Genomic DNA, 26401 nt, shown 5'->3' on the forward strand with positions numbered 1-26401 from the left:
CGATCGATTGAACTGATTTTTAAACTTCTTAGGAGCCTTCGTTTTACTCTTCTTTTGTCTCGCAAACCAAGCAGAACCCACCAATCAAAACCACACCCTATAACTACATATCCACCTTCAAGTACTCCGTGGCCTTATCGTCTCTCTTCCAATTGGGACTCCTCCTCAGACCCAGCAAATGGTTTTGGACACTAGTAGCTGCTCTCCTGGATTCAGTGCCATAACAAGGCTCCTAAGAAGCCTCCTCCTACGACGGCATTTGATCCTTCTCTCTCCTCTTCCTTCTCCGTTTTACCATGCACTCACCCTCTTTGCAAGCCGAGAATTCCCGATTTTACCCTCCCTACTTCTTGCAACCAGAACCGTTTATGCCATTATTCTTACTTTTACGCTGAATCGCTGATGGTACCTTTGCCGAAGGCAGTCTCGTCAGAGAAAAATTCACATTTTCTAGTTCCCAAAGCACCCCTCTTCGGTTCGGTCCTAAGAACAACGCGGAGAGTCGATGGACTGGAAAGCGACGGTCGACGCCGACGATTGCGTGGAGAGAGAGACTAGAGAGCGACGGGAGGTGAGGAGGAGTCCGCGTTGCTAAGTCACGCATCCGCAACGTAGTCAAGAGCGACGACCCGGGTTAGCCGCAATGGTTAATCAGTCGATGCCGGGAGAAGAGTGGAGGTTGGATGGCGGACGGTGGACCCGCTGGAAGTGGTGGAGCTCAGTGCTCGGAGAAGAGGCACAGGCATTGTGTGTGACATGAGGGTGAGGCTGCTTGGAATGGAGATTAGCGTGAACTCTACTCAGTGGCACGACTTTTAGATTTAGGGCAAATAGGTATACATTTCAAAATGACGTAGTATAGGTGATTCGGTTCGGTTCGGTCTAATAAAAATTTTTGAATCTAAAACCGAACCGAACCGAAATCACCGATTTTTCAGAAAATTAAACCTGAATCGAACCGAATTAAAAATAAAACCGAACCAAATTTTTAAAATTAATCGGTTCGGTCGGTTATTTCGGTTTAAACCGAATACTGCTCACCCCTAGTGTACAGTCTTTTTCCCTCTATCCTATCGTTAACAAAAAAAATCTCTCTACTCCCTAAAAAAAAATTATCTGCTCTCTCTGCAAATGCTATCGATTATCAAAACAGTTTTTGGAGAATAAATTTTTTCTCTAGATTTATTTTTTCGTTGGGCTATTTTTTGTGGGTGTCGGACTGTCTCCTGTGTGCATCGGGTGACCTCCTGTATTCATTGGAATGAAAAGGGCATTGATCGTATAATCTATGGATATCTAAGTACATGAGTTCTTGTAGAAATACACTGCAAGTCCAAGTAACCCTTAAATTGTGATTTATATATATGATTCGTTGAAAATATGTGACTATGCATGGACTATGTGATACAAGGTGAATTTTAGTGTGTTTTTTATTTATTTTGATCCTTAAAATTTGATGAATTTTCCAACAACTTTAATTAAATGGGTAAGTAAGATAGTGAAGAGTTCCAAAATACCCTTGGTTCATCTATGATGGTCGAATTCCCAATATGCTTTGATGTGTAACCTTTGGTGGACACATGGATCCTATGGTAGAGGCCCAATAGAGATTTTTGAAGACCTTTTACAAAGGATGATAGGCTTTAAATCCTGTAATCATATAATTAGTTTAATTAATTATTTTATTTTATTTTAAGTATTTTTGGAGATGTAATTTTTTTCTCCTCCTTCCATTCTTATGGCCTTTTGGATTTAATGGTTTTAATTTTTATTCTCCTTCTTCTTTCTTTGTATAGATTTAATTTGCTTTTCTCACCAAATTTGCATGTAATTAAATTTAGTAGCTTAGGTTATTTAATTGGTAATGTTAAATATAACTTTACATGTTGGACACATAGTGTACATGCTTTAAGTATTGTTTACACATTTGATATGAAAGTGATTAAGTAGTAAAGATGATAAAGGACTAATTAGACTCCATCTAGAGTTTTTAATTAATGTTGTTTGGCTAAGACAATATAAAGAAAACGATAGGTTAGAAACTGAAAAGTCTTATTGAAATTCTTTCAAAGATTGAAAAATGAGTTCTAAATAGTTAAAAAAAGGCTATTTATAATAGAAAAAAAAAATCTTAATATGCAAAATTATAAAAATATCCAAAAAATAATTAAAATACAAAATTGACCTCTTAAACGGTTAATTTTTTGTCTCGAACTTTGTGACAAGCCTATGGTCTCAGTCATACTTTTAAAAGTCGTGCATCTCGAAATTCCCTTTCCGAAAAGCTATCGTGGATCTACATCGGACGTCGGCAGCAAAAGTTAGATACGGTTAAAGTCTGCCGTAAAATTCAAGACTAGTTGCTCCGTATCAAAAGACCTTTAGGAAAGTTAACTATAAAATAAGATTAATTACGCATGTTAGAAACTTATGAGACCCATCCTTATTGTGTTTGAACTTAACATAGACGCTTTGCATGTTAGGACCTCACTTTGGTGCTAATTGAATCATGAATTGAAAATAAACTTAGAAACATGTTAATTAGGGTAATTTAGTAATTTTTCCACCTTTAACTAAAGTAGATATTTGGCATGTTAAGCGGAAGGATGTGTGTCTTAAGTGTTTTGTATGCTCAGTGTATGAAATAAATATTTGTGTTTATCTAAATAAGGTTTCCTAATTAATACATTAAGATAGAATATAAAAATCAATATAGGGACTTAATACTGGTACTCACGTAAATCCAAATAAGAAGGGTATCCAACACTTTGCCTTTATCGTGCCCACTTACCGAACCTAGGTCGTGTCCTTCTAAACTTTTTCCTGTTCTCATCAGAGTGACGACTCTTTTCTTCCACTCTTCACGAGTGTAAAATATTTAGATATCTTGATAGTGTCATTGGGAAGACATCCTAATCTATCATAGAAAATTTGTACACTAACCTCTGGTAAGGGTAACTCACTCAAACTACATTCTTTACTTTGTTTCTATTCTCATCAAGACGGTGGCTCTTATTTTCCTCCACTCTTCACCAAACAAATAAGATATTTAGATCTCATTGTAATATTATAGAAAGATGAAATTGTAATTAATCTTAAAATGCGTGCACCCATAAAGCCCGAAGCACAACTGAAGAAACAAATTTTATTGAGAAAACTCTCACCATTCTACTTGTTACAGAAATTTAACATACTCTATAATTGCAATTTAAACTCTATTTATCCTAAAAATCAACAAAATAATAATTTAAGTTTCCTTATTTTTGGATTAAATCAAACAAGTCGAGAAGTTTATGAAAAATCATAAATTTGAGTTTCTTAATTTTTGATCCTAAGTCAATAAAAAAAATAGCCAAAAATTTTATTTTTAAGCTTAATTGAACTTAATTGAAATTTTATGGGCTAATTTAAATAAAAAAAAATATGAATGAAATAAATTAAACTTTTTCAATAAGAATAAAATTGAGCATTCAACTGTTACCCAATTTTTTTTTAAAAAAAAATGTTTGTTAGTTAAATTTAAGATTAAAAAAAAAAAAGTAACGATCAAATAGCTAAGCTTCTCTAGATACAATTACAAAAGAAACCTTTAAGGTTTATATTCAACATACTCGATACGATACTTTCTTAGAAATTTTTTCATTTACAAATTCTTCTCAGTAATAAAAATATGTACAAATCAATATACACGGCTACTTTCTTTCAATCTTCATTATTATTATTATTTGGGTATTCGCATTAAAAATCTAAATCTTTTTGCTTTTTGCGTTTTAATTCAAATCTTTTTTTTATATTAATTCAAATTTTAAAGACGATTTCCCATTTACCCAAATTTGAATTCGAGATGAGTGAGGTGTGTCGGGTTTTTTCATAGCACTTTCTAATGGGATCCACATGTAGGATTCCCATGGTGTCATAGCTGGTAACCAGAGTGGCTGAACCACCACCTCCTCCTTCTTCTTTGCTCATCTATTTTCTCTTTCTATTCTCTGTTTTCCCTTAAAAATTTACTTGGAAGACTTCATGGCTATGGCCACCTTAACATCAGTCGCCCAACCTTACAAACATCGATAGAAATCTCCATGATGTTTCCTTCTCTTCCTTCTTGAGCAACTCAGACGATACCTTCGTTCGGAAACTTGCAGAATCAAATCGGAACGTTAGTGCTCAGGATGTAGAGGAGCATCATTACTTAGGAATTAAGAAAAAAGATGGAGAAATTGGTATATTCGATGCTGAAAAATACTGTAATGGGTGCATGGATGAGGACAGTCCAAGACTTACCAGTATAATCCCGAAACACCTGCAGCCTAAGAAGGATGAACAATTAAATGATCATATGGTTCCTATGAAACCCAACGTTCATCTTGAAACTCCGAGTATTAATTCTGAATTCACTTGGAACAGCCAGATTGCATTGCTGCAAAGCATTCAGAGAAAGACTTCTGAAGCAAAGACAAATAAGGTGCATGGAAAGATTGGAAAGAATTTTCTTGCTGTTCTTGGCTGCAAATGCTCTTGTTCTGATAAGGATTCTATTGATGTCGATGATGATGATGAACATATTGGTGAGATCAGTTTTAAAAGAAGTTCTAATGCTCCCATGCTTCAAGGTAAGGTAATTTCAGAAGAATTCACAAAGGATAGTCTTGATCTGGATGATAAACCACCCTCAGGGTCATGGGTCGAGGAGGAGGACATCAATTGTCAGAATATGGAGAAGTTGGGAATTAGAATGAAAAAGGAAACCTATTTTAGTTTCCCAACTTCAAATTCTAAGGCAGGAAACCTTCCCAATAAATTGATTTTTCGATAAGAGGAGGTAAAGCAAAGGAAATTATCAGAGGTCTTTGGCTCCCCGGTACATGACAAGAGAAGTAAATCTTTCAGAATTGGGTGGAAGCTGTCCATGTTCTCTTGGAAAGAAGTTCCAAGAATGGAGGAAATCAATTATTCCGCTATATCAGGCGGAGTTTATAATGATAATGAGAGTGATGCAAGTTCAGACTTATTCGAGATCGAGAGCCACATTGGAAAATTCACTCAATTTCTTGCAAGACAAGGATCAAACGCCACCTCTGACTGTCCCAGCCCAACAACTGGCTATGCACTAAGCGAGGCTAGCATAAAATGGAGCGTTGTCACTGCCAGTACTGCTGATTTCTCTGTAATGTCCGACTATGAAGAGTTAAAGCCACCCATAACGCTACCAAATCCAATCAAAACGTTTCATACAACTGTAAATGCAAAATTTGAGACCAGCAAAGAAACCCCAAGGCACCGTTCCAGCATTTCGTTTGGTTGTAATAGCTACAAGGCTATAAGAGTTGCAGGAGATGCTTACAAAACAAAATTTTCATGGATTTAAAGAGGGGTATTATTTGGTGGAGGGAGAGAGAGGGATAGTGACAGTGGCCGGAGATATTAAAGGGAAAACAGAGAATAAAAAGAGAAGATAGATGAGCAAAGAAGAAAGAGTAAGATAGATGAGCAAAGAAGAAAAAGAAGGAGGTGGTTCAGTCACCCAACGATACACTCACCCATATCGAATTCAAATTTGGATAAATTTTCAAAATTCGGATTATTATGCCAAGAAAAAAAAGTTTGGATTAAAAATGCAAAAAGGCGGAAAAATTTGAATTTTTAATGCCAATACCATATTATTTCTTATTGATTGCAATGTTACATGTGATTAATGAAGGGGAATAGTATAGGATTTTGAAATGATTATTGTAGACTATACATTGGGCTAACTAATTTTCTTGATCTTTTCAAATACAAGCATTTCCTATATCTAATGAGATTTGAACTACATGAAACTGGATGTGTCAATGAATGCCAGCTTTGATTCACAAGCTTTAGGATTTAGATGTTCGATGTGCTTTCTACATGCTTGTTTCCAGAGTCGTTTACAATCTGATTACTCTCAGTTAAGGGTGATCCGGTATAAGAAGCACTCCACACTTGTGTGCTCTGAAAAGGATTAGTATCCGTAATCTTACCCTTGTTTTGTAGAGAGGCTGTTCCTGTCTGATTTCCCTCAGTTCTGGGGTAAATATTTTCCCCTCTTGCTGCTTCAGGGCCTTCAGGTGCACAGAAACTCTCTCGAACGGAGCCCATCGCACGACTGTCATGAGTCCGCCCATGCCCAGCCAACAAGCAGTTGCAAGCATGGGTATCGAAGGACTGCATGGCATATGGAGAGCGGATAGCTGAGCTGAACAAGGGTTGCATCATTCGCTTTTTATCAGGACATTCTCGCAATGATATTCGACAAACAGGGCAAGTAGAATGCTGTAGCAACCATATGTCTATGCAGGTCATATGGAAGAAGTGCCCACAATATGGGAGTATGCGCACGATATCTTCATGGCGGTATTCTGTAAGGCAAACCGGGCATCTGCCGCATACAGCAACTCATTCTTTATTAACAAGAATTTGAGAAATAGAAAAGCAAAGCAAAGTTGTTCTGATGAGAAAACAAAACCGATCACAAAGAATGGATTATGGGCAGAGTGCATACAAAACTCTATTATCTGTTGTGTTTATACAGTGTGATGTCAAATCCCAATTTCCAGTTTCAGATGCTTATGAGCAAGCAGGTTGTCCAGGTTCATCTATACCATCACATGTAATTAACACATACAAGAAATACAACTCTACAAAGAAATTGATACGAATAGTTAGTCATACTAAGAAATATTGTTATCAGATCGATATGAGTAATCAGGCAGTGACTCTTGAAACCTCTTATTAATGTGGCATAAGTGGTTTGTGAATTAGAGAAAAGATGTATGACCAGAAGCTTGAAGCTCCATGACTAGCCTAAATCATTCCGATTGCATATCCAGAGATATATTCTCTTGTCAGGCAGGGATCATTGAGGGCTACCCTCTAATTTCTAGAACTAACCAAATGGACCAAAAGAAAGTGACCAAATAGGCTATTAACACCCAAGTTGAAATGGCAACTTGTACATTAAAATGATTAAATTTTTCTCTAACTGCCCCCGTAGACACATTGCAGATAACTATCAATAAATCAATCATACACTGTATGCTTGGGTTTGCAATATAAAAATTAAAGTTAACCCTCTATACCAATAGACATTAGATGACTCGGCTTTGGGTCTGAGAACTAACTAAATCTTGAACCAGTTTCCTAATATTCCAAAGATTTGTGTATCTTGGAAGGTTTTAGAAGTTTGAATTTCTGCTCAATCAAACCAAAATGACATTTAACTAAGAGTTTAAGGAAATTTCACCAAGATTGATAATGTAAACATATCATACTTAAGGATGCCTGCTATAATATAATTGACCTACAACAAGCCAGATATCCTTTTACAATCAAAGTTTAACTTCCTCTTGATGAGCAATTTGAACTTTTGGATTCAATTACCTCTGGGCGTTAGAGAGAGAGAGAGAGAGAGAGAGAGAGAGAGAGGAAGTATATCTACTTGCTCACCAACAATGGCTAAAAAGTTTTCAACCTTGCCACTACCTCCACTCTCCCCCGCCGCCCTTCTGTATTCTCCAAACATTAAGAAGAATAGATATGTTAAAATATTAGAACAGAAACAGGTGTCTGTGGATCCAGTAATGTTAAGGAAAAATGCATTGGAAAAAAACAGGTGGGACTACCCAATAAGATGTGGATATGAATCTGACACCATTAGCTAAGTATGACCAACATGGAGAGTGACAGCATAAGCTAATATAGTTGAAAACAATACACAATATTTTAAAAAAAGAAATTCTTATCATCTTGTCTGTGCATTTGAAGAGGAACAAACCTTTATCAATAGATAAATAAATAAGCAAAAAGCATCACACTTATGAGAGAGCTTGCAATTTTAATATTTTACTATCTCTAGAAAACCAAATCTGCATATATTATTGAACTCATAGCATGTAATCCAGAGTTAAAAATAAATACATAAAGTAGGAGAAACAGAACATACTGCGCATCTTCTGAAGCCAAGAAAAGTTCATCTCCATACTTCTTCAATGGAAAGTTGGCTACAACCACAGGCTCAAGGCCATGTAATCCTCGTTCCAGCTGCAATGTTAAAAAATACCAGTGAAGCTCTTAGGCAACTGTACGTATTTTGCAGGAAAAATTATTCTCATGGTGCAGTAAATAATACAAAACCCAAATTTTAAACCAAATATATATGAGACTAAAATGGAAATAAATATAAATTTAGAACATACATGGTTGGCAAATAAAAAGGAATATAATTCCTGGAATAAGATACAAAATTCTTGGTTTACAGGAAAACACCATTTTTTTAATAATATTTCTATATTTGACTAATCTGAATTCAAGTGAAAACGGAATCTAATTCTCTGAGATTGATTAGTTTACAAGATTATTAAAATATATTTAATTACATGAAAAAAACATGGTATGAGACTCCTTGAATATGAGAAGCCCATTTGCATTTCTATTCCATTCCTAAAGCTGTGATGACTTAGAAGCATCATGATAACTTCAGAAACAAAAGTCCAAGATAAAGTCTACCCGTAAAATTACAGGAAGTAGAACTTTACCCATATAATTAGAAAAAAAAATCATCAAAACCCAATCAATTTTCATAGAACTTGTAAATTGCTGCCCTTGGTTCATTTGAAGATGTGGGTAGGACCCAAACAAAAAGATAGAGAAAGGTAAAAAGAAGAAGACGTAACACCACCAATATACACCACAGCTCAACTTCCACCTACCCAGAAGCAAGAAAAAACAAAAGGAAGCCAATAGGCACCCCAGCTCAACTTCCACCAACCCAGAAGAAAGAAAAGAAAGGAAAATCAACAAATAAATAAAATAAGGTGAATTGAGAAATTTTGAATTGAAAGAAATGCTTACAATGCTAAGATCAGATCTGGAAGTAATAGGAAATGAGCGTCTCGATAAGTTGAGCTGAATCCGAGCGCAAATTAGACGTGTGCAGATGAAAACTATAAACGTAGTACTCACAGCAAATCCTATCACTGTCATCACCAAATTTATCCCTGAACCTATCATTTTCCTTCTGCTTTATCCCCTACTCCTATCTCTCTTCACCACTGGGTTTCTACTCCTGCTGCTATTGCCAAAAAAAGGCAAAAGGTACTGGAGGCCAGAAATTCAAGAACTCAAGAAATCAATATTCAATCCCATATTATTGATCCACTCCTTCACTTGCAACGACAAACAGCAGCTTAAAATGAAGAATTACCTCTCATTTTCAAATGGGAAATAGATAAAAATGTATTTGCATGAGAAAAAGTACTAACGACTGTTTCATTTCCCAGAAAGTAACCATCCAGAAAAGGATGCAAAGAAAGCAAAGCAAAATATCCGGGGAGATTTAGAGCAGTCAAGGTTGAGGAATGGTGCAGAGCCAGGAAGAGAGAGAAAAGCTCACGGTTTTGCTCTAATTTTTCTGAATACCAGAGGGAGAGAGAAAGCAATGGCTGCGTTAATTTATTAGGAAGCGAGATTATAAGTGTGATCAAGGAATCTAACCAATATATCGCAGATGGGATTGACCTAGAAAATCCAAATGGATTGACTTTAAATTTATTGTTAAATTACAATTTTTTATATTATAATTAAATTACTATTAAGCCTTTATATTTAGAAAAAGTTAATAATTTAATTTTTATTAATCAATTAAATTAAAATCTCATTATATTTTTGTAAAATCAACGTTTTTAAATAAAAAAAATGTTTTAATATAATTTGTTAAATTATAAAAACTATATAGCGTGAATATTTAAAATATAGAAATAAAATGATATAGTATTTTAAAATTTAACATTTTTTAATAATAACTAAAAAATTAATTAATTAGTAAATATTTTATTTTTTAGAAAAGATCCTGTAATTAAACTATAGTTATTTGCCTTTAAATTTATTTCCTTTCCATCTTTCGTTTATTTTATTTTAAAATAATTTTAATATATATGCATATTTTACCCGATAAATTAATCTATTTAATACAAATGAAAAAAATTGTATTAATTGGATTCGATCTTATTTAAAAATATTTTAAATGTATTTATCTTAAATATCACATCAATATATTGAAATACATTATTAAAATTTGCTAGAAATGAAAGTTAATTTTAGTAAATACAACTATTTTTAAAGTTACCATTATTACACATAAACAAATATAGGCATGAGAAATTTTAAAATTATTTCAGTTTAGAAATGAAAGGGAATTTTCAATTTTCAATTTGTAATTTAAAGTATTTTGGGGTTCGGTTTACTAATTGGATGGAATTAATAGCCGGTAGACATTTAATTAGTTAAATTAAAATGTTTAGTAACTTTCATATATACTAGAAGATAATTGATAAGTAGCTAATTAATTATATTTCTGAAATCAAATTGGTGATATGGTTGAAATAAAGCTATATTGTGATTAGTCAAATGGAGCTGTGATGTGATTGGTCCACCTGCAAGACAGATAACGTGAGATGGTGCCTACAGCAGCCACTTCGATGGTTAAGTCAGTAAGTTGAAGATAAGAGTGAGTACAATGTTTAGAATTTAAGAGTAGTTGTATGAGAGAATAGCGTGCCTTTATCTTTATAATCACTTGCTTTTATACTATAAGAGGGGTTAATTATAGCTTTTTCTGATAATCCAACAATGATGTGGTTAGCTAATTGACGAGGGGTCTTACCAGCTAATCAGTCGGGGATCCTGGTGTAATAGAATCTACTAAATTACCTCTAACGGTAACCTAATGTAAAGACTCAGCCTGCTCTGGAATTGACGAGTCTTGATGAAGAGCTGGACATATCGGTCGTCCGGGCCTTCTGTTCTTCGGGTGAGACTACACATCCGATTATCAGACTCTTGCCACTGGTCATGTCTTATGGTGACAGCTCATGGCCTACTTTCGCCGGTTCTTATATAACATCAGAGGTCCCCGCGTTGGTCTTTGATTTTTCAGATTCGAATGAGACAGTTGTCTTCATGATCTGGGGCATGTGGCTTATTTTAGGTTGGCCTTTCATACTCGCATCCCTTTGCCTGCTTCTGCCCATAAATGATCATTCTCCTGTGGCTACAATAAACCGAACTTAACATGTAGTTACAATAACGACTTAAAAATTTTATTTATTAGGCTTGACCCATAGTCGTTAGCCTATACCCTCCCGGTGACCTGATCAAGAAATGTGTCATAGTCCTAGAGTATAAGTCACACTGACTGTCAAGAGTGTAGTCTTTACTTTAGCCCCTTGTCCAGTGGCTAGTCAAAATTGATCCGAGCAATATAGTAATGCTTTGGCGAGTTTTTCGGCTTTCTCGTCCCAATGGCCCTAGTGATTTTCCGTGCACTTTCCAGTCCTGCTAAGCTTACGGGCATTCTCTAACCCTATTGAGCTTATGGGTATTCTTTAGCCCTATCAAGCTTCTGGTAAGTCTCTAGCTCTAACTATCTTTCGATTATTTTCTCGCCCTGTCGAGCTTTTGGGCATTTTCTAGTATTAACTAGCTTTCGAGCATTTTCTTGCCCTAACTAGCTCTGACGAGCTTCTGGTCATTTTGTAGCCTAACGTGCTTCCGGGCATTTTCTAGTACTGACTAGTTTTCGAAGATTTTCTCGCCCCGACCAACCCCTGACGAGCTTCTGGTTATTTTGTAGCCTAACAAGCTTCTGGGCATTTTCTAGTATTGACTAGCTTCCAAGAATTTTCTCGCCCTGACCAGTCTTGACGATCTTCTGGTTATTTTGTAGCCTAGCGAGTTTTCGGGCATTCTCTACCCTAACTATCTTCCGAGCATTTTCTTGACTTGTTGAGCTTTTCGGGTATTCTGACTAGATTTTGGGCATTTTCTAGCCCTTATGAGCTCCACTTGTTCGCTTAGCAGTTCGTCTTTGCCAACCGTCAAAAAATCTCTGTCCGCCTACAATGGGCCTTCTTCCTTTACAAAAAATTTGAATTTTCGAGAGTGATCGTAAGATTAGTGTCAAATGCCTTGGAGACTTCTTGTGAAGTGGGACTATCACTCGGTTGGTTGGCCTAGCGTATACCCGCCTTGTGACCTTGCATCAATGCCTTAGAAATATGAAGCCGACTAACATCTAATTTGGCCTGGTGAATACCCACCTTGTGGTCTTGCATCCAATGCCTTGGTTAGTGGGTCTAACGCCTGAATCTTCTGGCGGGTTTCCACTTTGAAACTTTTGTTTAATGGGTCCAACACCCGATCTTCTAGACTGATAGATTTTTGACTTATGGTCTTGTTTTAGTGGGTCCAACGTCCGGTCTTTTGGCTTGATAGATTCTTGACTTATGACCTTATTTTGGTGGTTCCAATGCCTGGTTTTCTGGCCTGATGGATTCCCGACCTATGGCCTAAAAGCTTCTGTTTATATGGGTCTGACGCTCGATCTTCTAGCTTGACGGATTTCCAACTTATGGGCTAGAAACTTTTGTTTATATGGGTTCGACGCCCGGTCTTTTGGCCTGACAAATTCCCAACTGATGGATTGCCGACTTATGGCCTAGAAGCTTTTGTTTATATAGGTTCGACGCCTAGTTTTTTGGCGGATTCCTGCCTTGAAACTTTTGTTTAGTGGGCCCAATCTTCTATTGGGTTTCCATCTTGAATCTTTTATTTAGTGGGTCCAATGCCCGTCTTCTGGTAGGTTGTCGCCTTGAGACTTTTATTTAGTGGATCCAACACTCGGTCTTCTAGCGGGTTCTTACCTTAAAACTTTTAGTGGGTCCAACCCGAATGGCTTTGTGGCCTTTTATGAGTTTATTTATGTTTCCACGGTCCAACGCTCGAATTATGACCTGGTTGAAGTTGCCTTGTGGCCTGACATGAGATATTTTATTATGCGGGACCAACGTCCGGATGTCCTTATAGCCTTTTAGTAGGACTGATACTCGGATGGTCTGGTAGAATTCGCTTTGTGACCTTTGTTCTTGTCTCTACATTTTCATCCATCTAACGTTTCTGATTTTTTTATCAAAAAAAAAGTTTGAAGAATGCATCTTAGTTTTATAACATTTCCATAAATCACAAAAAATTTTCTAAGGTTAAAACAAAAGACTCAGTCGTCTCTCTTGATCAATAATTTCAAAACCCGGAGTTTAACCCAAGAGCTGAACATCTGTGATATTCTCCTTATTGTCAACCCTATTAACACTCGGTCCTCCTGCAATTATATGAATAACTCCCAGAGGTTCGCCGTCAGGGGTGATTTTGGGGGTTGTTACCTCGGGCTTGGGCCTCCTATCTCTTCTACTCTTTCTGATGAACTTTCAAAGTGTGTCGTTTCTTATTAACCTCTCAATCTCGTCTTTCAGATATCGGCACTCCTCCGTTGTATATCCTGGTCTTCATGAAAACGATAGTACTTGATTTTATCTCGCCTTTCAACTTTCTTAGGTTTGAGTTTAGGAGGCCATCTAACTTTCTTGTCATTTTTCATGATCCACACTAAAATATGTGTCCATGAGTCATTCAATGGAGTATAATACTTATATTTACCTCAGTCGTCCTTTCCTTAGGAGACTGAGTAATTGTTGTGATCTCCTTCATATCTTTGATTCTTCAGCTTTTGGTCTTGCTTTAAGCTTGTCTTTTTATCCTCTTCATGTCCTCCCTAGTACCTTGGAGCAGCTTGTACTAGCTTCCTGCCGACATCCTTTGGAGCATCGTTTGATGACTCATCTTCCTCGAACTTGTCCTTCCCTTTGGATTGCATTTGGATTGCCCCTGTCTGATGCCTTGACGTATCAACGAAGACTTCATTTCTTCTCCTGGAGTCATGAGCGATGCCTCCTTCCAAACTTTGCATTGCTCGAAAGTAATCTGCAACTTTCTAACGTACTGGAGCATTTGCTTAATACTCAAATTATTGAGATCTGCTTCATTGATTATTGAGGGTGTGTTTTGTCCACTGCCAGGGGTGGAAGAAATGATAGTGTCCTCATCAATAATAACCTTAGCAGTAGCCTGAGAATTTTTGGCCATGTCGAAAGAGAAAGGTGAGATTTCTTTTTAAGAGAAAAGGGGATAAGAGACCGATTTTAATCCAAACGAATAAAGAGAATTCAATGTATCTCTTGACAGCGAAACCAAATAATATTGCTGAAACTAAATTGATAATGTGGCCGAAATGGAGCTATGCTGCGATTGGTCGAACTAAGCTGTACTGTGATTGGTCCACCTTCAAGATAGAGAACGTGAGGTGGTTGGCGCCGACTGCAGCCACTCCAATTCTTAAGTCAGTAAGTTGAAGAGAATGACGAGTATAATGTTTAGAACTCGAGTAGTTGTGTGAGAGAATAATATACTTTTATCACTGTAATCACTCGCTTTTATACTGTAAGAGGGAGTTAATTATAGTTTTTTCTGATAATCCGACAATGATGTAGTCGGCTAATTAATGAGAAGTCTTGTCGGCTAATCGGTCAAGGATCCCGCAATTACAGGCGTAAGAGAATCTATTAGATTACCTCTAACAATAATTTAATGTGAAAATTCAGTCAACTCTAGAATGGACGGTGTTTTGATGAAGAGCTGGACATCTCGATCGTCCGACTCTTTCGTTCTTCTAGTGAAACCGTGCATTCAATTATCATATTCTTATTACGTGACGTTTTCTTATGGTGACAACTTATAATCTACTTTAATAGATTCTCGTGGAATATAATTTCGATTCAACTCTAAAAATTTTAATTTCATTTTCTATTTAGATCATATTACTATTTTTAAAATTTATTAATTATAATTTTCTAAAATTAAAATTTTTTACTTTAATAAAATTTTTTAAAATTATACCACATAAATATATTAAAAATACTTACATAATAATTAAATTAGTTACCATATTTATTACTATATGATAAAAAAATATTTATTTGCAAAAAAATAATTATTATATAGTGTAGCGGAACTATATAAAAGCCAAGAGGGCCAAGGGTCTTGAAATTTTGTTGAGTTATTCAGGAGTATTTTGATAATTTTATTAATTTTTTAAATAAATAAAAAAATACTATTAAAATCCCTTAAATTTTTAAGAAATTCATTACTTCATCCCAATTCAAAAATTATCTAACTAAAAGTCTTTTTTATTTAAAATTAATAATTTTTACAATAATTTAATTCAATTTATTCCTTTTTATAATTTTTTAAATAAAAAAATTAATCCTTTTTAATTCACAAACTTTCATTTTAAAAAAAATGAAACAAAAAATTATTTAATAAAAATTTATTTTAATTCTTTTTTACAAAATAAATAATACTAAATGAGTAATTTATATTTTATAAAATTAAATTCTTTAATCATATTATTTCTTTTTTTTTCCTCTGTTAAACCTCGCTTACTGATTGGCAGGTTTGCCAAGGTTACGTTACATTTGGAAGAACCGGTCGCTAAGAAAGTCAACCATCATTTTCTTAGGGATAAGATCGTAAACGCTCATAAAAAAAAATGAACTTGTATCTGAAAAGCACTTTGTTAATAAATATTAAGATAAATTACTATAAATTCTTAATTTTAGGGATATTAACTAATTATTCTTTATCTTTTTGGTTTATATCTCTTTTCTTAACTGACAAAATTTCTAATATAATGACTAAATTATTACATTTTAAAATAATAAATTTTCTTTTAATTAATTTTAAAAATTATAAAAACTAACTAATTAATTTTTTTAAAATTCAGAGACTTTATAATTTACCTTAAATATTAAGATTTAATTTGTATAAAATATTAAATTCAAGTGATATAATATTAATTTTAACATAATTTAAAAGTGAAAACTAGTATTTCTCAGATAATTAGCTTCTAAATGGATGCATATATATACATATTTATTAATATAATTCAACAACTAAAACTAATTTATCGTTTATATATTTATCAACCCTCGTAAGCCTTTCACTGCATTTACCTTGCAAGTGGTCGAGTTAGAATTACTTAAAATGGGATTTTTCTATTTATATCAATTATAATTAATTTCATCATGCTCATTTATATATATATTTTAAAAAAATAGAGTTTTTCATATTCATGAAATGATTTTTTAAGATATTGATGACCGCTGGACTTCTTTTATCATAGATAAGACTTGACTTTAGAGAAGGATATGGGCCGAAAACTCATTGAATTGCACACGGGTAGGTCGGTCTAATATCACGTGATCCAGCCCTGTGATGAGAAGTGAATCGGATTGACTATGTGCACAGGCATGAAAAGTCTAATCCGATGATGTGACATAAGATAAGGGAAGCGAGTCTAGTCGTTTTCGCCGTCCTGCTAGCATGCACGCAGAGAATTAAATGATTGCTTGGTATGAAGAGATGCATTTACCCGTATGTACATATAGATTGGGTGATAAAGACAGGTGATGTTATATTATAAAAATGGTTATACGTCACTAAAAAATAAAAAGAAAAGGAATAAAGGGAGAAAGAGGTGATTTTTCCTAACAAATCTTACACATGTAAAATCCTATTTTTTGAATTTCAGAATATAAGATATAAATATTTATATAAAATATTTTTCCAGAGTACTTAAATAAATAAATACTCATTATTAAGCTGTTAGTAATAAACTTTTAATTTTTGAATTCACTATGACTAATTTTAGATATCCGTAGATAAATTTTTATATTTAATTAGTAATATTTATAATTACTAATATTAATATTACAATTATGACATAATTAAGTAATAATAGTAACATTAAAAATACTATAATTTAGTTTATAAAATAATAAAATTTTATACTATTGAACAGAATTTTTTTTATTATTTTTGAAATTAGTATGAAAATTGAGAAATAAGAACAAAAATATTAGACTATTTTCATCACATCTATGAACTAATCCAAAAAAGGAAAAATTTGCAATAGAAGGTCAATGGTTGATATCATCAAACCCAGTAAAATATTATTCTTACAATTTTTTTTTTTTTTTTAGAGATTGGAGATGTCATAATAGAAAGAGATTGTGCTAACTAATATTGTTGATAATCTATATAGCATGTCATGGATGACATAGCCACACATAACAACGACATTATTTCTTACATAAATTATACACAACTATACTATTTCAACATATTTCCAAGTAGCATCAGCTAGTGATGACCTTGCCCAATGAAGAAGCCACTGTGTAGCTGCCTGATTCCTCAGCTTCACCATCTTCCTTTCTAACACAGCTTGCAGATAAGGAACTATAGGAACAATAGAAGCAAGCAGCTCTAAAGAAGCATCAAGAATAGCATAAAGCAGGTTTCAGTCATGGCACATGAAAAACATTATGAATGCTGACTTCAAGAGGCAATTGTGACCTACAGGACACCATCCCAATCTTCTCAATAATTATAAAAGGGTCATTGTACTTTTTACTCAGTTTATGGCTAGTGTGTGGAATAGATTGCTGCATAAAAGGTGATGAGTTGTAGATAGATGCAAGGAAACTTCCTGAAGCTTAAAGAATTCTTACTGAAATTGACTAGTGAAAACATGATCCTTATGGCTTTCTATAGTCTCAAGCAACCCATGTAATTTATACAAATTATCTAAGAAGCATTGAGCGACATGATTGGCCGTATAAAGATGTGCTAAGGCAACAAAGTGAGCATATTTTGTAAGTCTATTCACTGTTACTAATATAACAGATTTATCTAGAAATTTTAGTAGTCCTTTAATAAAGTCTATAGTGATATGAGTGAGCGAATGTTATAATAAAGATTATAAATTACTTGATAAAACTACTATCGATCTCTATTTTTATATTAAAGTATATATATTTCTAAATTAATGAATATTCGATGATGAGAATCACATTATGATTTTAATATATTTAAAATTAATTTTTAGATTTACAGATAAGTGTTTCATACCATGAAAAATATTATAAAATGAAATAAAAATATAAAATATAAAAATAAAAATAATTTATTAGTAATAAAATTAATTAAATAATTCAAAAATTGAATTAAAAAGAAGCAAAAAGAAGAGAGAAAAAAGAATGAATAAGAAAATAAAAAAATAGAAGAGATAGAAAAAGAATGAATAAAATAATAATAATAATAATAAAGAAAAAAAAAGAAAAAGGAGACATGATTTATTATGTCTCCTTTTTCTTTTTTTTTTCTTTATTATTATTATTATTATTATTATTTTCTTTCTTTTTTATTTGCATACCTATTTAAACTTTTTTTTTCTTTTAAAAAACTCTATCCATTATTTTCTTTCAACCCTTCCTTTTGGCAATTACACTTACCCTCAACTCTTTAAATTCTTTTAATTTTACTCCAATATTTTTTTAAAAAAAATGTTTCCCATGCCAAGTTTGAAGTCACACACCTTTAAATTTCTCTTCTTTCTTCTTTTTCTTTTTTTTTTTTTATTTTTACTTTCAAGGTAATATATTAAAATAAATAATTATATAGTATAAAAATATTTCTTTTTTTATACTTGTGAATTAATATAAAAGTATTTCTTTTTCATGTTCGTGAATTGATATAAAAATATTTCTTTTTCATGGTTGTGAATTGATTTAAATGTGTTGGACACCTGTCATTTTAATTTTGATATAAAATTTGAGAGCAACACAAATTCTGTATATGAAACTATATGAATAATCTAATCTTTTGGGTTCTCTATATTGATTAGGAAAGATTATGGTTTTCTAAATACTTTTATTATATTATTTACGAAATAACCTTTAATTTTTATGTATTAATATGAAATTTTAGTCGGTTATAGTGCAATACTCGAAACTTCAATGACTAATCACATAATCTTCAAATAACCAAATAAGATGAATCTTGAATCTAGAATTAAGTTTGAGAAGTACACTATACTTTTTATATTTTAAATTTTTTACATTTCTCTCTCTAATATAGCATCATATTGAAATAAAATTGACACGTAGATTATAACCTAGACTATGATAGCCTACTTACAATAGGAATTGTTGAGAATTGAATAATTACATAATCTACAAATAAGCATGAAAGAAAATTAACATACAGATTTAATGTGGTTCACCAATTTGGTTACGTCCATAGCGGTTAGAATTTTCTTATTTGTCTGTGAGTTTTGGAACATAATATATTAGGAGAATATTACATATTTATATGCTCAGGAAAAATACAAAAAGACAAAATAGCCTTAAGAAAAATTCGCTTTAGGGGCTCCCACCCCCCACACCTCCCGGCCAACTCAGCACGGTGGTGGAGCATGGTGTATAGTCCATAATATATTATTAGAATTCATATCTTAATAATTCTCCCATTTGGAGACTAATCAGTCAACCCAACCATTTTCATTCTCTATGCTAATATATCCAACAAAGAAACATAGTCGCAAATATCTTCCATATTACTGTAGAAGACCAATTGAGACCTTGCACAACCCCAGCTTTCCAGCATCAACACCTTTAGTCAACATGTCTGCTAAATTTTTAGTACCTTCAATTTCTTCAAACACATCTCACCTTCTTCCACTAAACTACGAGTGAAATGGTACCTACGTCAGATGTGTTTTGTTCTGAAGTGATACAGTGAATTCTTCACCAACTGTATGGCACTCTGACTATCAGTGAAAAGAACCTTATCAAGCTGATTCTTACCCAACTCTTCCAAGTAATCAGTCAACCATATTATCTCATTACCAGCTTCAGTAATTGCAACATATTCAGCCTTTGTAGATGACATAGAGACACACTTCTGAAGTTTAGACATCTAACTCACTGTTGTCCCATCTATAATGTAGACATACCCAGATGTGCTTTTGCTTGTATCCATATCTCTACTAAAATCAGCATCAACAAAACCTTCTATTACTAGCTTGCCATTCTCATAACAAAGTGATATACTAGCTGTTCCTTTCAAGTATCTCAGAAGCCACTTTACAGCTTTCCAGTGCTCTTTCCTTGGATCTGACATATCTCTGCTCACAACTCCCACTGCATGTGCTATATCAGGTCTAGTGCAGACCATATCAATACATCAAACTCCTAACTGCAGAAGTATAAGGTACTTTTGCCATGTGATCACGCTCCATAGTTATCTTGGGTGATTGCTCCTTCGATAATTTGAGATGATTAGTGAAAGGCGTGCTCCTAGACTTAGCATTATGAACTTTAAACCTGGATAACACCTTCTGAATGTATTGCTCCTAGGATAAATTTAGAATTCCAGCAAACCTGTCTCGAAAAATCCTCATACCTAGAATCTACTTTGTTGCACCCAAATCTTTCATCTCAAACTCTAATGACAGTCTCCTTTTAAGATTATTGATCTTCTCCATACTTGACTCTGCAATTAACATATCATCCACATATAAGAGTAAAATAACAAAGTTAGTAGACTTTTTAATATAATAACACTGATCCTTTTCACTCCTGTGAAAACCATTTATGCACATGAAAGAGTCAAATTTTTTTATACCACTATTTTGGAGCCTGCTTCAACCCATACAAACTCCTCTTGAGCTTGCACACCATGTGTTCTTTACTAGGAACCTCATATTCCTGTGGTTGCTGCATGTAGATCTCTTCCTCCAGATCCCCATATAAAAATGATATTTTTACATCCATCTACTTAAGGTGCAAGTTTTTTGGTGCAAGTTTTTTGCTGCAACAATACTTAGCAAAATTCTGATTGTGGTTAGCTTAACAACAGGAGAGAATATTTCAGTGTAGTCAATACATTTTCTTTGTGAATACCCCTTGACCACCAATCGAGCCTTGAACCTAATTTTACCATTAGTTTCATTCTTGATCCTGTAAACCCACTTGATCAACAAAGTTTTTTTCCCTGCAGGCAACTCAGTTAATTCCCAAGTGTCATTCTTCTCAAGTGACATATCTCATCATCCATGACTTGCTCCCACTTGATTGAATCCTTCACCTGCAAAGCCTCATCAAAGGATTCTGGTTCCCCTGCATCAATCATCAGCAAATAATACAAGAAAGGTGAATACATTTCTGGTGACTTGGTAGTCCTGGTAGATCTCCTCAACACTGGTGCAGGTGTGACTGGCTGCTGTTCTAGTTCTGCAACAGTGTTTTTTGGATTCTCCTGTGGTCTTACTGCAACATCCATAGGTGAAATTTCCTACAACTCAACCTCAACTCCCACTTCTTCTGCATCTTTAGATTGCACCCCAGATTTGTCCTTATACAAGACATTCTTATCAAATGTTCATCACAGTGTCTCAAGATCTTTCTGTTTTTGTCATCCTAAAATCTGTATCCAAACTGATCCGAACCATACCCAGTGAAATAACACTTCAAAGCCTTTGCATTAAGCTTGCCTCTCTTTTCTAGATCAATGTGAACATAGGCAGCACACCTAAAAGTCCACAGATGAGTAAACTGGATCAATATTGTCTGGAACAGATTTCCTAATAAATACCTAAAGATAGGATTTAAGAATTAATGTAGGGGGCTAAAATCTAGGTGAGAATGATATCTAACACCTTTCCTTTCTCGTACCCACTATCTCAGATCTTGACCATTAGGTTATAGATTAATAAGGATAGTGGGCCCCTGCCAAAGGTAGATCGCACAATCACGTCCTTCTATTTATTTTCTACTTTCATTAAGGAGACGACTCTTTTCCTCCGTTCTTTAACGAACGCTAAAATATCTAGGTCCTATGGTAGTCAATGAGAAGATGAGACTCTAACTAGTTATAGAGAATTAATGCACCCACAGATACCATATCATATTTATTTTGCTTGCAAACACAACAATTCCTTATATATTCTTTGACCATTCTCCACATTCCCTTCCAATATAGAATTAATTCCAATCTCCTACTAATTACTGAGACCCCAGAATATCGATCTACTCCAGAATCATGGTATAGCTTCATTAGCTTATTTCTTAGCCATGTGAATTGCCAATCTAATTTCCCTTTTCTTCTTAATTGGTCTTGCCATTAGGTATACTTGGGATGTCTCTCAAGATTAGCTTATAGCTCATTAATCAATGCTGATAAGGAAGTATTAGACTACCAATTACTTTCGGTAGCTACGATTAACTAATCTGTAGTACTTGAAAAATAATTAACATAATAGATCTTGAGGACAATCTGGATAATGCATCTGCAACTCTATTCTCATACCCTTGTTTATACTCGATCACATAATCAAATGGTTGTAACTTTGATAGCTGCACATGTTGTGCTGAGGTACTCACTCTTTTCTCCAGAAGATACTTAAGACTTCTATGATAAGTTTTGATGATAAAGTGCCTAGATAGCAAATAATGCTCCCAATGCTTGATTGCAAACATAATTGCAAGCATTTCTCTTTCATAAGTAGACATATTTCTATTTTCTAGCAAAAAAAGAAAAAAAGATTTGCTTTATAAGCAACTGGATGCCCCTCTTGCATGAACACTACCCCAATTCCCTGTCTAGAGGCATTAGTCTCCATCACAAAGGTCTTAGAGTAATTAGGCAAAGTAAGGACAAGAGTTGTAATCATAACTTCCTTCAACAACTGAAATTCCTTTCTTAGCATCTGCATTCCAATAAAAATTTCCTTTTTTAAAATTTTCAGTAAGTGGCTTGGCTAGTTGTGTAACGGCCAGCTGTCTACTTTCGGTGCGAAAGCCACCCCACATCGGAAGATGATGGAAAATTGAAATTGTATATAATAGCAAGCACGAAACTACTAAATAAGTTTGGTTAACCATTTTAGACCGAGTGGAAAGTGGGCCTAAAAGTTATTTGGGCCAGTTTGGGCCGGGCTGTTTCAATTGGTATTAGAGCCACCTTGGGTCAGACAAATTGTGCGGAGCTAGCGGGTCTGCGAGGAAAGGGCTACCCGTGAGAGACGAGGTGGAGCCGCCCGAGGTACTAGCAAACCACAATACCCAAGGGTTCGGTCTTGGTTAGTAATTGTAACCGATATAGTTGCGACGAGGACGTCGCAAATTTAGCGGGACTAAGTGTAACGGCCTGCTTTCGGTGCGGAAGCCGTCCCACATCGGAAGATGATGGAAAACTGGAATTGTATAAAATAATTAGTACGAAACTACTAAATAACTTGGGTTAACCATTTTGGGGTAAGTAGAAAGTGGGCCCAAAAATTATTTGGGCCAGTTTGGACCGGGCTGTTTCAAGTTGCCTATAACGCTTTACAAATCTTCTGTAGTAGCTAGTGAGGCCCAAGAAGCTCCTAAGTTGCTTGACTATTTGTGCTATAGGCCAAGCTTGTACTACTAGTATCTTCCTAGGAATAGTTTTAACTCTAGTAGCAAAAATGACATACCCATATACTCTACTGAAGTCTCAGCAAAATGACACTTGGCTTAACATACAATTGATTGAGTCTAATCACTTTAACACATTTTTAAATATTGCAAGTGCTCTTGTTCACTCTTGTTATTATTAAAATATCATAAAAAAAAAATACCAAAAATACATTTCCTGAGATAAGGCTTGAATATAGCATTCATAAGTGACTGAAAAGTTGAAGTGGCATTAGTAAGAGCAAATGGCATTACCATAAATTCATAATGGCCTTCATGAGTTTTGAATGTTGTTTTCTGCACACCCTCAAGTCTCATCCTAACTTGCTAGCATTTTGCTCTTAAATCCAACTTTGAAAAAAATTGTAGAGCCACCTAACTCTTCTGGCAGTTCTTCTATTAGAGGAACAAGAAAGTTATCTTTGATGGTGATAGCATTGAGCTCTCTTAATCTACACACATCCTCCAGGAGTTGTCCTTTTTTTTTTTACCAAGACCATAAGGCTTGCATAATCACTATAATTGTGTTGAATGACTGCAGCTTTACGCATTTCTTATATTATAATTTTAATAACAGCTTTCTATTTTGCTACATAGCTGTAGGGTCTGTAGTTTATAAGATGGGATCGAACATAGGATCCTTAAGGATCATGAATAACAAATTACCACTAAGCCACATACTTGAGAACAATAAATTATAAATTCAATTTATACATAATCATTTTAGTTCGGTTAATTCAATTTTTCAAGTTTCAAAACTGAACTGAATCAATTTAATAGATTTTTTAAAAATTTCAAATTAAATCGAATTAAATTTCTTAACAAACCAAATTAAAATTATAATTCGGTTCGATTTGCTCGGTTGTTTCAGTTTGAACCAAATTCTGTTCACCCCTACTTGAGACCATGAATGTTCGGTGAGTCACACTCCCATAGGCAATTGAGAGGTTTAAAGCTCTACTGTGCTGCCTCCTTCTATGGTTGTTTTTTCTTCCAAGTTTCTTTGACCTAGCTAAGAGCCTTTTCTTTCTTTTCTTGCATGTCTTCTATTCTTGTGGTTCTTATGTCCTCTGTTTCTGCCAAAAAGTTAGATTGGTCGCTGTTGTATTTTGGTTGTTCTTTTTTTTTTTTTTTTCTATTTGCTTTTTAGTACTCTTGACAGTTGAACAATGATTTAGTGGTTGTGTTAGTCTGAGACAATTGGTGTGACAGGCGAGTAGTAGTGGGATGTAGACTGAGCTTATGTTTTCTTTCATATTTGGATTGTGGTTTAGATTTAGGTTATAAATTTGGTTAAGGTTGGTTTGATGTGTTTGTTAGACCTCTTAGTTGGACAGGTATGTATCTTATTCCTCATTAGCTTTATAGAAACCTATTTGGCCATAAATGCAATATACTACTTGCACTCTTAAAAAACAATGTCAACTTTACTGTAGTTGTCAAGTTATAAATATAAGAGAGGTCCCATCTGGTAGGGTGTGAAGTATTCGGTTAAACTGAAAAAATAGACCGAATTAAATTAATTTAAAAATTCGGTTCACTTTTTTTATTCAATTTAGTTTGGTTCGATTTTAATTTTTAAAACTTTCAGTTATTTTGATTCGGTTCGATTTTAATAAAAAATAAAAATAAAAACGAATTGAATCGATTAGTGACAATAGTATATTATTTTTTATAATGTAGGGAGATTAGACCATAATTAAAATTGAAATATTTCAATTAAATTTTAAAATACTAAAAATAAAATGTAAAAAATAAAAAATTAATTAAAAAACTAACTGATTAAACTGAATTAAATTAAACCGAATCAAACTGATTTAATTTAAATCAATTTCTACTTAAATTCTACTCAATTTTTATAAATACTAAAATTTTAATTTTCAATTTATTCAATTTAATTTAATTTTAAAGCGAAACCTGAATGTTCACCCGACAAAGTTAAAGTTTTGACTTATTATTTTTTGAAAGTATTTTTTTCCCTCAAAATAAAGCATCTAATGACTAATTGTTCCTAGCCTACCATGCATTACTTAAAATGAAAGCTCAACCATATTGTTCCAATTTTTATTTTTATTTTTATTTAATAATTTGAAATACATTCCCTTGCATCACACGTAATTAATTTTATTTCATATATGCTATTTTAGTTAATTAATTATTTTATTTTATTTTATTTTATTTTTTTATCAAATTTGAAAATTGATAACACCCATATATAGTTCGTGGAAGTCAAAATTAGAATCTAGACTAATTATTTAAATATAACGGTTAAGTGGCGATAATAAGAAAAAAAAAATTTTCTTATGATTTAGTTCATATAGTTTAATTAAATAATTATTTTATTATTTTATTCAAATCATATTAGTTAGTTTATATCTTTCAATAACTATTTAATTTCTCTCTTTTATTTAAGCCTTAATAATTAATATATAAAATGAATAAGGAATTTTTATTCCTAATCCATCAATGTAATTCCTCAATATAATGAACCATTTAAATTTAGCTTATTTCAAGTATTTGTCAAAGTTGAAAATGATTATAAGTAAGGGGAAGAGTATTCGGTTTAAACTGAAAAATTGATCGAATCGAATTAATTTAAAAATTCAGTTTAGTTTTTTATTTATTTCGATTCGGTTCAGTTTATAATTTCAAAAATTTTGATTATTTCAGTTTGATTCGATTTTGATAAAAAAAAAATTGAAAAAATTGATCCGAACCGATTAGTGATAATAGTATATTATTTTCAATAATATAGAGAGATTAGATTATATTAAGATTAAAATATTTCAATTAAATTTTAACATACTAAAAATAAAGTGTAAAAAATAAAAAATTTCTTAAAAATTTAAATCGTTCAAATCGATAAAATCGAATTAAATTGAATCGAATCGAATCAGACTAATTTGATTTGATTTAATTTCTAATCAAAATCGATTCGATTTGATTTTTATAATATCAAAATTTTGATTTTTGATTTATTCAATTCGGTTCGATTTTGGAGTGAAGTTACTTCAAAATTGGCAAATTCGATTGGAAGCAAAGTTTATCATTTTGAATTGCTAATTATATTTTGCATAGAATCTGTAATATGATATTTTTATAGATAGCATCAACCATAAAATACTATTAGTAGAGGAGAACTCTTATAAAAT

At 33.3% G+C, this 26401-nt stretch overlaps 1 protein-coding gene and 1 pseudogene across 1 annotated transcript; one reads left to right on the top strand and one right to left on the bottom strand.

Annotated features, from left to right (window-relative positions):
- The first annotated feature begins 505 nt into the window (after positions 1-505).
- Positions 506-5739, top strand: LOC110624159 (annotated as a pseudogene).
- Positions 5740-5826: 87 nt separating this feature from the next.
- On the bottom strand, positions 5827-9478 carry LOC110624543 (RING-H2 finger protein ATL67). Its single transcript, XM_021769737.2, has 4 exons — positions 9224-9478; positions 8872-9117; positions 7964-8061; positions 5827-6400 (listed from the first exon to the last, which is right to left on the bottom strand). The coding sequence occupies exons 2-4, from the start codon at positions 9028-9030 to the stop codon at positions 5866-5868; spliced, it is 792 nt and encodes a 263-aa protein (XP_021625429.1). The 5' UTR covers positions 9031-9117; positions 9224-9478; the 3' UTR covers positions 5827-5865.
- Between the last annotated feature and the right edge of the window lie 16923 nt (positions 9479-26401).

This window comes from Manihot esculenta, chromosome 10 (genome assembly GCF_001659605.2).
Source record: "Manihot esculenta cultivar AM560-2 chromosome 10, M.esculenta_v8, whole genome shotgun sequence".
Classification (NCBI taxonomy): domain Eukaryota; kingdom Viridiplantae; phylum Streptophyta; class Magnoliopsida; order Malpighiales; family Euphorbiaceae; genus Manihot; species Manihot esculenta.

What these genes read in the sequence shown, in the direction of transcription:
- LOC110624543 (XM_021769737.2), bottom strand. Translation starts at nt 9,030, where the DNA reads ATGATAGGTTCAGGGATAAATTTGGTGATGACAGTGATAGGATTTGCT. An exon ending in CCAGATCTGATCTTAGCATT is followed by an intron (nt 8,062 to 8,871) that starts GTAAGCATTTCT and finishes TTAACATTGCAG; the next exon opens with CTGGAACGAGGATTACATGG. An exon ending in TTGGCTTCAGAAGATGCGCA is followed by an intron (nt 6,401 to 7,963) that starts GTATGTTCTGTT and finishes TGTATGCGGCAG; the next exon opens with ATGCCCGGTTTGCCTTACAG.